Genomic DNA, 14,547 nt, shown 5'->3' with positions numbered 1-14,547 from the left:
TTGGATTTTAAATCCCTGTGCACCTTCTCCTGGCGTTTGCCTCCAGAAAACAACGTGTGAAAACAAGTTTCTCCCCCGTTGCCGGAGGAGAAGTCGTTCATTTTGGTCATAATATGCTTCTGGGAATAGAAAGTGAAACAGCGCCGTGGGGGGGAAAGGTCATCATTTGGCGGCTGCAACACAGACAAACGAAAGGTTGACATTGTTTTTGTGTCGCAAATGGTAATTTGAACAGATTTTCATTTTCAGAATTACCCTTTTTCTATTGTTTTTTCCTTATTGGCGTTGAGGGTTTTTTTACCTTTGACAGCGAAACGTTTCGAAAATGAAGAAAACTAATCAGCGGCGTAGGACGGAGATGATGTTGTGGGTGGAATACATTGCGTGTGGGTTAAATTCTGATTTTTTTTTCGTCGCTTGCGCTTATGATTAGCGTGTGCACCTGAGAACGGACCTTAGAGTTGTGACTAACACGGTAATTCATGGTTGCACTGATTTACCCTTTTGCCGGCCTCACAGTCGGAGCCTCTTCCTGTGAGGAGCTTCCATCTCCCCCCGCGTCTGCGTGGGTTCTCTCCGGGTTCTCCGGCTTCCTCCCACAGTCCAAACACATGCAGAATGGGGGGTTAAGGCTAATTGGAGACAATGAATTGGACCGTAGGATGTGAACAGGGGCGTAGCACCAAATTCTGGGCCCTGTACATAAGCGGTCTCTGTGGCCCCCCCCCCCCCCATTATTCATGAATGAAACTTTTTTGATTCTTTACATATGTCAGATGTTCACTCTCCCTCCAACTCCTGTGGGACTGTTTGACTTTCTTCAACAGCTATTCGCTAACGCTTGCTGCCTGCTGCCGTTTCAAATGTGGTTGATGAGACATAACAAGACCTAAAAAAAAGAAAACCGTTGAGGGGAGACGGGAAGATTGTTGCTTCTCCGTCGAGATCTCGTCCGGGAGCAGCTGCTCGCGCGTTTCACGCCGCCATTTGATCCATTGTTAAAAGTTATTGATCAGCGCCAGCTCCAGAAACCTGGTGTTTTTTTCCTGGGCCTGCTGCGCTCACAGTCATGCTTTACCGGCTTCGCCTGAGTGGAACATCAATGGCGAAGAGTTACACGAGCGCGGATTCCACCTGGGTGAACATTAACCGTGCAGCTCGGATGATTCCACACACACAACGCCGGTGATTTGCCCACACCGGATGTTGGAAGTTGCTCGAAAAAGTGCATCTAACTTTTTTCTGCAACGATAAGCGGAGTGAGCGCGGCGGGCTGGGATTGTCAGTCGCCGTTTCACTGGTCACAGAAAAATAAATGAACTTCTGCTCCCTTTTAGTTTGCTTTAAACACACCGGGAGCTGTGTGCGTGTGCGTGTGCGTGTGCGTGTGCGTGTGCGTGTGCGTGTGTGTGTGTGTGTGTGTGGAAATGTTTGTGTGCGCGCACGCCGCATTCGCTGCCACGTGAGAAATGGTGTCAGCCTGAATTAATGTAACGTTGCCGTGTCTCTTACGACATATAGAATGTGTCCATGCATCATGTTTTTATGTCTCTGTGCACCTGCTGTTGACCAGCCAACCAGACACGCACACGCACACACACACACACCGTCGCACACCGTCACACACCATCACAAGCTTACACCGCGCGGCACCTGGACCACACATGATTTCACATGTACGACCACTTGAACGCACCAGTGCGTACACGCTCCCTTCTCCCCGTCGTGGACTAACAATCATCCATCCCCCCCCCCACAGGTGTGTCTGACTCTCACTGCCAAGCGGATGGCCAAGAAGAATTGCCTGGTGAAGAACCTGGAGGCCGTGGAGACGCTCGGCTCCACCTCCACCATCTGCTCGGACAAGACGGGCACGCTGACCCAGAACCGCATGACCGTGGCCCACATGTGGTTCGACAACCAGATCCACGAGGCCGACACCACCGAGGACCAGTCAGGTAGAGCTGGAGGAGGGAGGAGGGGGAACAGGTGGTCTGTGCGTACGAGTGAGAAGTGAGCGGCATCATGAAAGGCCGCACTGCCAGAAGAGAAAACGTGCGTATCCATTGTTCGGGAGTTTGCGCCTGTGTCCCCTCCACAGTTTACCACTCTGCATGTGGAATATTGCGCGTTCACAGTCAGAGCCGAGACACTGGCGACTTGAGAGAGTTTGGGGGCTCGGATGAAAAATGAAATGCAGGCCTCAGCTGCCCGAGAGAAGAGGCTCATCGGCTGCTTTTTTGGAGACGTTTGTGTTTAAAAATGAATGCCACTTTCCCAGACTGCGGGGAATTGAGAAGGAAGAAAGAAGAAAAAGAAAAAATCCAAGTGTTTGCTCAACTTAACTGACCCCCAGTCTGTTATTTAGCTACAACATCCAGCGCTGCTCCGTGAACCGAGAGTTTGAGTCGGTGGTATAAATACTGCATGAGCCCCTGCCAGTCTAACACGTCTTCCCCTGCTATTCTCTCAGGTTCGGGTTTTGACAAGAGCTCTGCTACTTGGGCTGCTCTGTCTCGTGTGGCCGGCCTGTGCAACAGAGCGGATTTCAAAGCCGGACAGGAGCAGCTTCCCCTCCAGATGGTACAAACCTCCACCGCCCGACGCCGACACTACAACAAGCAACTCTCTTGACCAAAAGACCTTGGCATTGTCACTCCGGTCTCATGAATTATCTCCACGCGCTAATGCGGCGGGGGGGGGGGGGGGGGGGGGGGGGGGGGTCATAGGGTTAGTTTAATCCAAGGACATCGTGACGGAGGCCTTATCAGATTTGGATCAAGTAATACATGCACATTATTCATAAGACATGATTTTTTCGCCTCCACGGTTTTGCCAGGAGGGTGAATTTAACAACACCAGGAGAAAAAGTAGTGGTGGTAGAAGAAGTATTGAAATCCTTCGCTTAGGAAGGCAGCAGAATAATAATGTAGAAATATTCAACTGCAAGTGAAATAATGACCACATTTGGACTTTTAAAGCTACAGTGTGTAATATTTAGGAGAACTTATTCACCGGAATTTGGTATATCGTCTACAATGATGTGTTCGTGTCTGTATAATCACCTGCGACAAAGAAACCAATGTTTTTTTGGTCAACTCTGAATGAGTTGAATATAGTGTCATGAGGTGGAGTCTCCATGTTGAACACGGCTGTTGCACAAAAGCGCCGTCGGAAAGCCGGAATTGGAATTAGCTGCGCGCCACCATAAAGTGTCCCCTGTCGGGTGCTCAGTCGGTCGCGGTGCGCAACTTTATACCGTCGCATCCCGCCAGAAAATTGCAAATATTACACACTGGGCCTTTAAGAATAAGGATGGATCTTTTAACTTTTGTCTGCACATCCGTGACACGACTGAATCAGACAAGTTCTGTGTGTCCACTTATTTTTTTAAGCAAGAAGGGCCCTAAGATCCTGGATCTGCTCCCAAAATGCGATGGCTTCTTCCCGGGGTCATGTCCCACGCCTCGCGGGAAACAGCTGATTAGCTTTTGAGTAATGCTGCTGACAGACAAGCAAATGGCAATGAGAACATAACGGAGGCATATATATAAATGAAAACCTTTCGGAGACTCTAGCGCGGCTAAAGTTGCACCTTTCCCGAAAGGTTAAACGTCACCAAAAATTAGTAAAAGCCCAGTTAACGTGCGTCAAACTTCACTAAGATGCAGTCTAGTAGAGCACATGGCCTTTGTATTCTCATCTGTCGCCAGTTGATCCAGAACCTCATTCGCCCCCACTGGGAGAAAAATACGTCCCGTATAAATAATTTGCCGATACCACTTGACACAGGTGCATCACACACACACACACACACACACACACACACACACACACACACACACACACACACACACCGGCTCACACGCTGATCCTCCCTCGCCCACATAAACACAGACGCCGTGATGATAATCCAACGCACCCCAGGAAATAACTCCCCCACACTGATACACACACACACACACACACACACACACACACACACACTCTCTCTATGCCGGGGTAAGTAAGTACAGTAAGTCAATAATACCCCAGTGTTTCTCCCAACCACTCTCCTCCTGACCCGAGGAAATTCTCCGTGTGGCTCTCAGCATCAGGGGATTATATGCTTCTTGACTGGAGAGAGACCCCGCCCCGCTGCAGCCCTGTCTGCCCCCCCCACCCCGAGGTGCAACCCAGACTTCCTCCCTGCATTAAGTAACAGCCGTGTCTTCTGACAAGCACTCAAACACGAGCCAGTCAAGGCCCCGGCTCCGGCCACCAAGTCCCCGTCTGCACCCGCGGAAAAAAACCCCCCCAACAAAACCCCCCCCCAGAGAAATGGAATTTCCTTGATCTAGTTATTCATTCACGAAAAGGCACAAACAAGGACAAATCGAGCAGAGTGTGTGTCCTTGCTTTTTTTTCTTTTCTTTTTCTTTGCGCCTCTTCATGAATGAATAAACGGGAGCAAAGAGGAATCTCCTGTCTTCGTTTGGCCCCCGTCGATGCGTCAGACGTTCGGCTCACCGTTGGATTTTAATAAAGAGCAGGACGGATTGCCATGATCGTCGTGGAATGTTTTATCCGGGCGGATTTTGGAGGTTGTCTGAGGAGAATTTTTTTTTTTACCTCTAAATGCTCCGAGCATCACCAGGGGTGGAACGAAACAATAATTCAGACTGGGGATTTGTCTCCAAAACCCAGACTGACCTCACGCAGAAACCACCCGACTGCTGATTTTTGTCTCAGGTCGGTCAGAGATGTTCTTCTGGAGGGAAAGTTATCCCGACTATGAAATACAAACATTTGTGACTGAAAGAATATACCGTATATATATTTTTTAAACTGCATGTTAATACAGGAGGAAGTTGAGGCTACGTGTGGATGATGTATAGTGTCATAGCTAAAAACCCAACGCAGATTCAAATTTCATGTCGTCACAGCGCCGGAGGATTATCATGAATGGCGGCCATTATCCGAGGCAAACTCAGTGTAGGTAGATAGTAGCAACAGTGTTGATACAGGTACACACACACACACGCACACACACACACACACACACACACGCACACACACACACACACACACACACACACACGAACAATGTCGCCACACGTGTCGAAGCTGATAAACATCCCACCAAAGCAAATATGAAACAATTTGCAGACGCACCGTATCCATAGCAACCGCACAGTGTTTCAATGTCTGCACGTGGCCGTAGTGTCGGATGCTCAAGTCCACTGACCTCTCTTGAATATTAACGGTGTATAGGTGACATTTACTATACACACACACACACACACACCACAGAAGACAAAAAGCCCAGAGGGAATTCGTTTCAATTGTTTTTTATTGAATTGTAAACACGTGTCAACGCACGGTGACGTCGCCTCATTAGCCATGTTGGGTTTTTCGACAGTAGAATTAACCATATGAGGGCGGGGGGTTGGTCGGACTGAGGGTTTGTCCACTGCGCGTCCACCTTCACCTGCAACCGTGCACCCATTGGACGGTAGCAGCTGTCAATCACACAGTATATACACCCCGATGCAAACAGTGCTTTATCGTCTATTTCGCTCTAAATAGGAACTTAATTTATGAAATGAACACCATGTTGTATTGAAGAAGACTTGAAACTAGACATTGAGACCATAAAATCCTCAGGAAAATGTTTACTGATGTTATAAATCCAGTGAGTTATTTTCTCATCGACTTCTATGGAAACAGACGTCTTTTTCTAAACCAGTGGAGTCGCCCTCTGCTGGTGATTCTAGACAATACAGGTTTCAGGCACTTTCCGCTGACGACGTCCATTTTTTATTTACAATCTACTGACTATTCACAACAAAAGCCTCCGGACACCTGTACATCTCTTTACACCACTAAAAAAACTAATTAAAAAGTTTATTTAATTTCTAGAAGCAATACTTTACAGCTTAGCTACAACCATAGCAACCACTTTGCTATTATTATAACATTTTTCGGACATGCAATGTTCCAGTATGTTCCTCAAAAAAAATGTATCGCCAACATGATGTGAACTTGTTGTAACTGGGACATTTGAACCTAAATTTTCTAAAAGTAACTTTAAGTGATCGAGCAAATAGTTTTAATTTTTTTTTCATCTAATTTTTCCAGAATCGGAAAAATAATAGTCTTAGGATGCATGTGTGAGTAACCGTGCTGATGTGTGCCCCGTCTGACTGTTTCCCCCAGAGGGAGACCGCGGGGGACGCGTCGGAGTCGGCGCTGTTGAAGTGCATCGAGGTGTGCTGCGGGAGTGTTCGTGCCATGAGGGCCCGGAACCGCAAAGTGGCAGAGGTCCCGTTCAACTCCACCAACAAGTACCAGGTGAAGTGCAAACACGGCACCCCTGTCGCACCACTGTCGCACCACTTTGACCTTTGTGCCGGAACCGCTGCTGACGCACGTTCTGCAGCGGGATCCTGGAGCGACACTGACAGATGATTCATAGCCAAAATGCATTCTTTTCTGATTAAGAGTACAAGTTCAGGTTCTTTTAAAGCTGCAGTGTGTAATATTTAGAAGAACTTATTCACAGAAAAAAAAGGAGTGGTGGTAGAAGGAGTATTCAAATCCTTCACTTAGGAAGGCGGCAGAATAAGAATGTAAAACTATTCAACTGCAAGTGAAATAATAACCACATTTCGGACTTTTAAAGCTGCAGTGTGTAATATTAAGAATGAGTCATTCACAGAAATTGAATGTATTGTCCATAACTATGTGTTCATATATGTATAATCACCTGCGACGAAGAACCAACGTTTTTTCAGTCAACTCTGAATGAGTTGAATATAGTGTCATGAATTGGACCCGACCTCCGTGTGCGTCTCCATGTTTGCTACGTCGTGTTGAATACGTCTGTTGCACAAAACGGTTCCAGAATACGTCATTAGCGTTGAATTTTCAGACGCTGCCCGGAAACCGGAAATAACATTTCGCTGTGCGTCACCATAAAGTGTCCCCCGTCGGGTTCTCAGTTCAGCGGATGCCGCCAGAAAATTACAAAAATTACACACAGGGGTTTTTATTTAACATTTAATGTATATGCTAAAGTTGTAAACATCATCGTTCAAAATGTAATTCATTTGCAAATTAAATCCAAATTTAAATTTTTTATTGAACTGAATTGAATCTTTTTTGCATTTATACAATCTATTTATTTTTGGACAATTCTTGTAACTGCTCTTCCAACGGACATTATTAAGATGTTTTTAAAAAGAGGGAGTTACACGGTTGGAGTGAGTCGTGCATATTCATAAGAACCTCTGAAGCTTCCGGGGGGAGGAAGGCATCCTGAACACGCAGGGTCTTTCACAACAACAACAACAGCGGCGGCAGCAGCAGCAGCCGCCTACTTTGCATTCACGCGGCTGCACTCGTTCATATTTGGAAGCAGCCCAACGAGCCACAACCGCACGCCTCGCGGAAACTGTTGCAGCGTTGAATGTCTTATTCATGACGGGGAAGCTGCTGTACATGTGGATGCCATGCTGTGTTGCTACATCTTTTGTGTTGTCGCCATGATGGAGTCGTCTCCGGGGCCATGAAGTCAGGAAGATGTTAGCAGGGTTGGGTGAGCGGGCACACATCGAACGAAATAACATTTTAGAAAGCTCCATGCTGCATTTTTCTACATTTCGGATAGTATTAGCAATTAATCGAACATATTATTCTGCTTATTTAAGAAGAAGAATGATCGGGAGATGTGTTGAATGGTTAGACGGATCAGAGGAGGGTTTGAGTCCCGCGCAGAGAAGCAAAATCACAACACCATCAAAGAGAGAAATCAAGCTTTCTCCAAAATCGCTTACTGCCCCTTTAAATATTGCCCTTAATACATTAATATTGCTTCGCTCTCCACGCCCGGTCTTTTCCCAGCCCCCCCTCTGGGGATGTGAACCGGCGGTATGAATGACAGAGCGGTGATGCCGAGGAAAACAAAGGCACTTCCTGCCTGCATCCTGAGCACCTGTGCCGCCACTTAAAAACGGGGAACGTCTGCGTTGAAGGGAGGAGAGGAAGAAAAGCAATTTTGCTCCGGTTGTCTGAGATTAGATATGCTGTGACTTAGATACAAATGACCTGGGGGAGTGCGTGCGTGCGTGCGTGCGTGCGTGCGTGCGTGTTTGTGAGGTGGGATAATTCAAAAGGTGTAACACCACAGGAATACATGTGATAGAATGAATGAATAGGCCCCTTCAACGCAGGCAATGCACATGAGGAATGACTATGTACCGTGTGCTCCCAGTCAAGTCACTTTCAATAAAACTTTTATTTCACCGCACATGAAAACATGCTGGCTGGCACCGACGCTCTACCAAGTAGCACTAAGGAGCTTGTCTGCCCCGGGCCTTTTTCTCCCCCGACTGAAAGAGAATCGCGTTCGGGCCGGCGCGAAACAACCGGGCGACGAATGTCGCATCCGGAATGGAGCTCCACACATTATGGCATCTCTCGTCCTGTCCGGTGTCCTCACCAGTTCCTTCCTCTGTGCTGTCCGCAGCTCTCGGTCCATGAGGTGGAGGACAATCCCTCCGGTCACATTCTGGTCATGAAGGGCGCGCCGGAGAGGATCTTGGACAGGTTGGTGGATCAATAGCGGATCGATTATGTGTCTCGCCGGAAACTCCGGCACGGAACTCGGCTTCTTTCATTTACTTTTGGCCGTCCGTTCGGGGCGGTGCAGTGAAGGAAAGCACTTCACTGCACTGGCTGGGGATGTTTGTGGTCTCATCCTCAGCAAATAGTGCAGACCAAAAACCGACAGGGAATTGATCCTTCTCACAAGCGCTGGCTAAATATCTGCAACATGATAAAAAGCCATTACACTGTCGTCTGAAGACACATCAGGGAGCCTCTGCGTTCCACTGGGGCAAAGATGGTCCTCGAAAAATTCACTCTCTGGTGCCGAAAGAGAAAAACAAAGGACAGAGCCCAGCTGTTTTGGAATATAATATATTTGGAATATATATAAACTATAGTCCTTGACCTGTTACATAGGCGTTAATAAGCTTTGGGCCGCGGACAGAGCAGGGAAGTCCAAACGTAGGTCCAGTTCTTTTCAATCAATCAGTCAATCAAACTTTATTTGGACAGCATACAGGGTTCGTACGGGTGCTTGCAGTCCTTGAAAATGCTTGAATTTTATAGTTGTATTTTCAAGGTTTGAAAAGTGCCTGAATTTTGGATAAAGTGCTTGAAAATGCTCAAATTTGATCAGATTTTTCTTCACAACAGACACGTGACACATTTTAAACCATTTAACTTATGTGTCCTTTAATGTCTTGTCCTCCTGTTATTACGAAACACGATTTGGTTTGTTTATAGCATAATGCCACCTCTTTAAACGTATATGTATTCGTAAAAATATGTCATTTACCACAGCTGTAAGGTGCTGGAAAAGCTTGGAAATCGACCTTGAAAAAGTTTGAAAAGTGCTTGGATTTGTAGTTGACATGGATATTTCTTTATGACATTTATTCAGACTTCTGGCCTATTTTTATTTTATTTTTTGTGGGGTGAGACCTAATGCTCCCAACAAGTGCCCCTCTGGTGTCACTTTGTGCAAATATCAACTTTAATGTGGAAGATGTACCTTTTTTTCCACCGTGCTTTTTTTTAAGCCCCTCTGTTTTTGCCAATATTGCAAAACAGACTTAACCTTTTGGCGGCGAATTGTTATTCCATGTACAATTAATGCAGAATAAATTATAACTCTTCTCGCGCTTTCATTAAAATGATGTAAAAAGCACAAACAAGGATTTTACTAAAAGCACAGATTATATAATATACATATTAATATTTTTAATTCGGCCGCGGGTCTTTGTTTACCCACCTTGTAAATTTTTTCTCCCTTTTGCCTCTAAATTATTCCCGGGCTTAGTGTATTACAACATGAATGCTAACCGCTATTTATCACATGTATTATTATGACACTAGGAGCAGTAAAGATATTGTTTATGGATGGTTTTCAGGTGCAGTACCATCATGATCCACGGCCAGGAGCAAACGCTCGACGAAAACTGGAGCGAGGCTTTCCAGAGCGCCTACATGGAGCTGGGAGGCCTGGGAGAGAGAGTGCTCGGTACGTCCGCCGCCCGGCGCAATCTATTATGGCCAAACGTCCCCGTAGACGCGTGCAATGTTTTTTTTCTTCTATTACGACGGCGAATCCAAAGAAGACGCTTTCAACCGGAAAATGACAGTAGACAAACATGGAGGCAAAGCTGAGAAATCACCAGTGTGACACAGAATCTTGTGTGTGTGTGTGTGTGTGTGTGTGTGTGTGTCAGGAAGGACAAGAAGTGACCTGGCATCCTTTTAAGTGCCATAATGACAAGGTGCTATCGTCATTTTTGTTTGAGTAGCTGTCACTCTTGTCGACAGGTGGCAGGTGGAATCGCACCATATTTGGAGGGAAACTTCTGAAATGGTGCTTATTATTAAATCTCAGTTATTCCTTGGGTGATGATGACGGCCGGCTGTTCCGCGACAAATAAAGGCTCTTTATTGGGTTTTTTTGGTTATTACTTATCACTTACTTTTATAAGCTTACCACTGCTGATTGCGCTCTGGATGTCGCATGTTGTTGTTGCAGGCACAGATGCTTTTTACCCAAATTGAGTTCCGAACAACTGATAAAGTTATTTGAATATGATTCAAAAGCATTGTATTTTGCTTCACTCTATAGTCATTCAGCGGATATATAAATATCTTAAAGGCCTGCGGATCATTAATTATTAAAACTGGCTCATGCAATTTGTATTTCAGACCTGCAAAACCTTCAAATTGATATAAAAAAAATGATCTGTATTCATACCGTAAAGTGAAGCCGGAGGAGAATGGGTTTTCTGAAGGTGCCCTTTGGGAGCCGTCACACTTTTGTTGTGTAGTTTTTTTGTTGTTTTTTTTAACTTTACATAGCAAAAGACGCCAGAGCATCCTTGATGTATATTGGATGTGTTGGACTAAAGTTTTTTTTCTTTCTGAAGTGCCGGATGAATTGACAGTCGACGTCAAAGTCAAAAAACAACAACAAAGAAACCCCACCCTAGCCACTAGCCTTAGTTTGAGATGTCACCGTGTTTCAGTCAGTAATGAACGACCACCTCACTGATCCCACCGCTCGTCTTGCAGGCTTCTGCCACCTGAACCTGCCGGCGTCCCAGTTCCCCCGAGGGTTCACCTTCGACTGCGACGACGCCAACTTTCCCACCGAGCAGCTCTGCTTCCTGGGTCTCATCTCCATGATTGATCCGCCGCGTGCCGCTGTGCCAGACGCAGTGGGTAAATGCCGCTCGGCTGGCATCAAGGTAATTGGTTCCACCGTTTCAACCTTCATTGTGGTTCCTGAAAAGCCTTTTCCTGCGGGGCTTATTTTTAACTCGGCTTCTTTCAGAGAGGGGGATTTGCATGTCAAATGTCTTTTACAGATCACAAAATGAGTGCAAATGACAGGCAGTCACTCCGAGGGGCCCGGATAAATCAGAATCGAAGGATAAAGGGAGTTTTATTGCTGACAACAGTCAGTGTATACATAGGAGACAAAAGCTGAATTATTTTTATTTTTATTCTGAGGTTGTTCACATTTTAACTACAGCAAACATTGATTTTTATTTTTTAAAAAGGGAAATTAAAAAGCAGGTTTTGATGGACGCACTCCTTCACTTCCAATATCACCTTCATGAATCCGTTCGGTAAAAGAATTTTTCGATTCAGTAGATTTTCATCATATGTTAATGAACTGCAAATACACAGAGAGCAGACGTTTAGTCAGAAGAAGTAATAAGCCGGGCTCGGGAAGGTTAAACCACTTTCCGCGCGGAGGAAATTGGATAATAAGCCGAGTGAGGTCTTCTAATTTTGAACCAACACAAATTTGGGAAATTTAATATCAGGCGCAGTCTTGTAGTTGTCTTCTGTAGTTTTCAAGCCTCCGTTCATAGTTATTTTTGAAAAACACTTGGCTTTAAAAGGGGTTTATATTAAAAATAGTAAATAGTTAAGGAATATTTTTAAAAAGGAAAGAAAACTAGAGAAATATAGTTTTCCTATATCAGCTCTGTTTGAACTGAAGCATTTATGGTTATAAATTCTAAACTGTGCCGACGTTTTTTTTCTTCTTCTGGCCATGACCAGGATCTGAAGGGATGGAAATATTGTTTATTTGAAAAAAAACAACTAAAAACTGTTGCACTGCCCGTCAAGCTCGGCGCACGCTGGTTGTGTCTCAGTTCAAAAAGAAAAAAGCATGGCTGCCATGGCAACAGCGAGTGCACTTTACAGTTTAAGAAAAATGCAGGAATCATTGTCTGACAGTTTTTTCTCAGCTCCGATCCCAAAGACTTCACAGTCGACGCCGCGCTTCCACCAGGTTCCTCGGCAACACGCCCGCCAAGTTTGAAGACGTTCGGATGAGGGGTCGTCGGCAGACATCAAAACACGGACGGACGGAATTCTGACGTTTATAGTCAGATTTGTTGTTTGAAGTTCTAGCAGACGTTATTCAATGCTGTTTCTCCCCCCCGAAAATGAAATTTTTGCAATACGGACATAAGGGAGTACATTTTTTTTGATTTTGATATATCAGCTGATATATTTATATATATTTATAAACATTAGGAAATGAATTGGCAATTATTCCCAAGATATATCCTTACCAAACCCTAATGACAAAGAAATGTGATTGATTAATTATCTAACCATAAACTTTTATTATAAATAAGTATAAATAGAAAGTCACGAACATAAATACAACCAAATACATACAACTTGAACATAATAGAGAAAATAAACAAATGTCTTTACATTAAACATAAACATAAAGTAATGTTTAATCAGTAAAGAGGAATATTTGGGGGATTTTGATATATCAGCTGACATTTATACATATCAAAAAATAATCTAGGCTTAATATTTTACAGTTTAACCATAAACTTTACTAAAAATAGCTATATAAAAAAAGAAAACATTAATACAGCCAAACTTAAAAGTAATAGATTAGATAAACTTATTTCTTTACGTAAAATATAAAACATAAATGCACATCTATTCTGGATTGTTTATTCTGTAAAATAAAACTTTTCATAATGGCGCATGTCGGCTAACATCAACCTTTTTCGGTGTTGAGTGAGTAAATATAGGGTAGAACGAATAGGAAGCAAATGATAACATTTTATACAACAGTACAGCTGTATACACATTGTATACTGTTTGAATCCCAAATACTTTGAGTTAAACAATGGGATTTCAACATTGATTGTTCGAACTTTTAATTCTATGCAGACGATATCATGTTGAGCACTTTGGGTTCCTGAAAACCGCTTTATAAATTCAATATATTATTATTATTATTAATATTATTATTATGTCTCTAGCTGTGGCAAGGATGTTTGTGGAAAAAAGCTTTGTATAACTGTTGAACAGTGTGGAGGAATTGATTCTCGTGATGTACTGTCGCTACTTCGTCTGACTGAGCACATAGTTTTACACATAGTAGCAGAAAACGTCCGTAACAAATCCAGAGTGTTTCCATTGTGGCTGTAGTACTGTGATGTGGGGGAAGTTCTCACGTTTCAGCCACATCCTCTGGCATCAGTCCAAAAAGCTTTAGTGCAATATATAAAGTGCCCCCGTCTTTATTGCACCTCCATTCGGTCTGTTTATGTCCCGTCATATATCCTAGTGGTGGTGGGGATTTTCAGAAAGATGTATGATTTATTATTGCTTTTCTCTTTCATGAAGGGGTTTTAAAACTAATTATTGCCCGTGTGACACAGCCTCATATGACTCTCTGTATATCAGAGTGTTATATATATATATATATATATACATGTTTCACAAAATCCAGCCCAAACCCCACAGATGTCGCTTTAACCTCTATTGAAGGTTTATTCCTTTAGCTCTATCCACAGAAAGAGGAAGAAAAGAAAAAAGAACAAAATCCCTGCCAGATTTTTACTGCCGTGTGATTTACGTGGTGAAATAAGAAGTGAGGGTCTTTTTTGGGCAAAGTCTGCTTCTGTCACTTCCCCTATATTTTGGATTATTACAATAAATTGGAAAATATATGTGTCTGGAGAAGCTCCTCCGGGGACACGCGGCAGCTTGCGAGTCGCTTAAAAACTAATCACTAAACGGCGAAAACTAGCATAACTTTGTGGAGTGGGGGAAATGAAAATACGCCGCCTGGAACCAGGCGTGTGACTCATTGTTAAGCTGTTGTTGCAGGTGTGCGGGGGGGAGCAAAAAAATATCAATAAGATTTCCTCGCCAGCCTGTCGCTGATGGGTGACCGAAGGCAAATGCTGTTCTTGTTTTCGTTTTTGAAGCCCATTATTTTTCCTGCAACGAAGATGGAGATGAACTGCTAACACCCTAATGGCGCCATTCTCTTCCCACTGTAACTACACACAACGCATTCGGATGATGTATCGTTCACTGCGCGGACGGTAGCTCAAGAACGCTGTGACACATGACATACAGATGAGATACGGGGGGGGGGGGGGGGGGGGGGTCGTCTTTAATGTGTGATAATGTCGC

General features: G+C 44.3%; 1 protein-coding gene across 2 annotated transcripts in view; it reads left to right on the top strand.

Annotated features, from left to right (window-relative positions):
- Nucleotides 1–14,547, top strand: part of atp1a2a (ATPase Na+/K+ transporting subunit alpha 2a) — a 41,060-nt gene that overhangs the window by 15,751 nt on the left and 10,762 nt on the right. For both annotated transcript variants that reach the window (XM_035634449.2, XM_035634448.2), the window contains exons 9-14: nucleotides 1,760–1,958; nucleotides 2,474–2,583; nucleotides 6,199–6,333; nucleotides 8,510–8,589; nucleotides 9,981–10,090; nucleotides 11,143–11,318. In XM_035634449.2, the coding sequence (XP_035490342.1) occupies nucleotides 1,760–1,958; nucleotides 2,474–2,583; nucleotides 6,199–6,333; nucleotides 8,510–8,589; nucleotides 9,981–10,090; nucleotides 11,143–11,318 (810 nt within the window). The remainder of the gene's footprint in view (nucleotides 1–1,759; nucleotides 1,959–2,473; nucleotides 2,584–6,198; nucleotides 6,334–8,509; nucleotides 8,590–9,980; nucleotides 10,091–11,142; nucleotides 11,319–14,547) is intronic.

Source organism: Scophthalmus maximus, chromosome 5 (genome assembly GCF_022379125.1).
Source record: "Scophthalmus maximus strain ysfricsl-2021 chromosome 5, ASM2237912v1, whole genome shotgun sequence".
Classification (NCBI taxonomy): domain Eukaryota; kingdom Metazoa; phylum Chordata; class Actinopteri; order Pleuronectiformes; family Scophthalmidae; genus Scophthalmus; species Scophthalmus maximus.
This window is presented reverse-complemented; position numbering and strand designations above follow the sequence as displayed.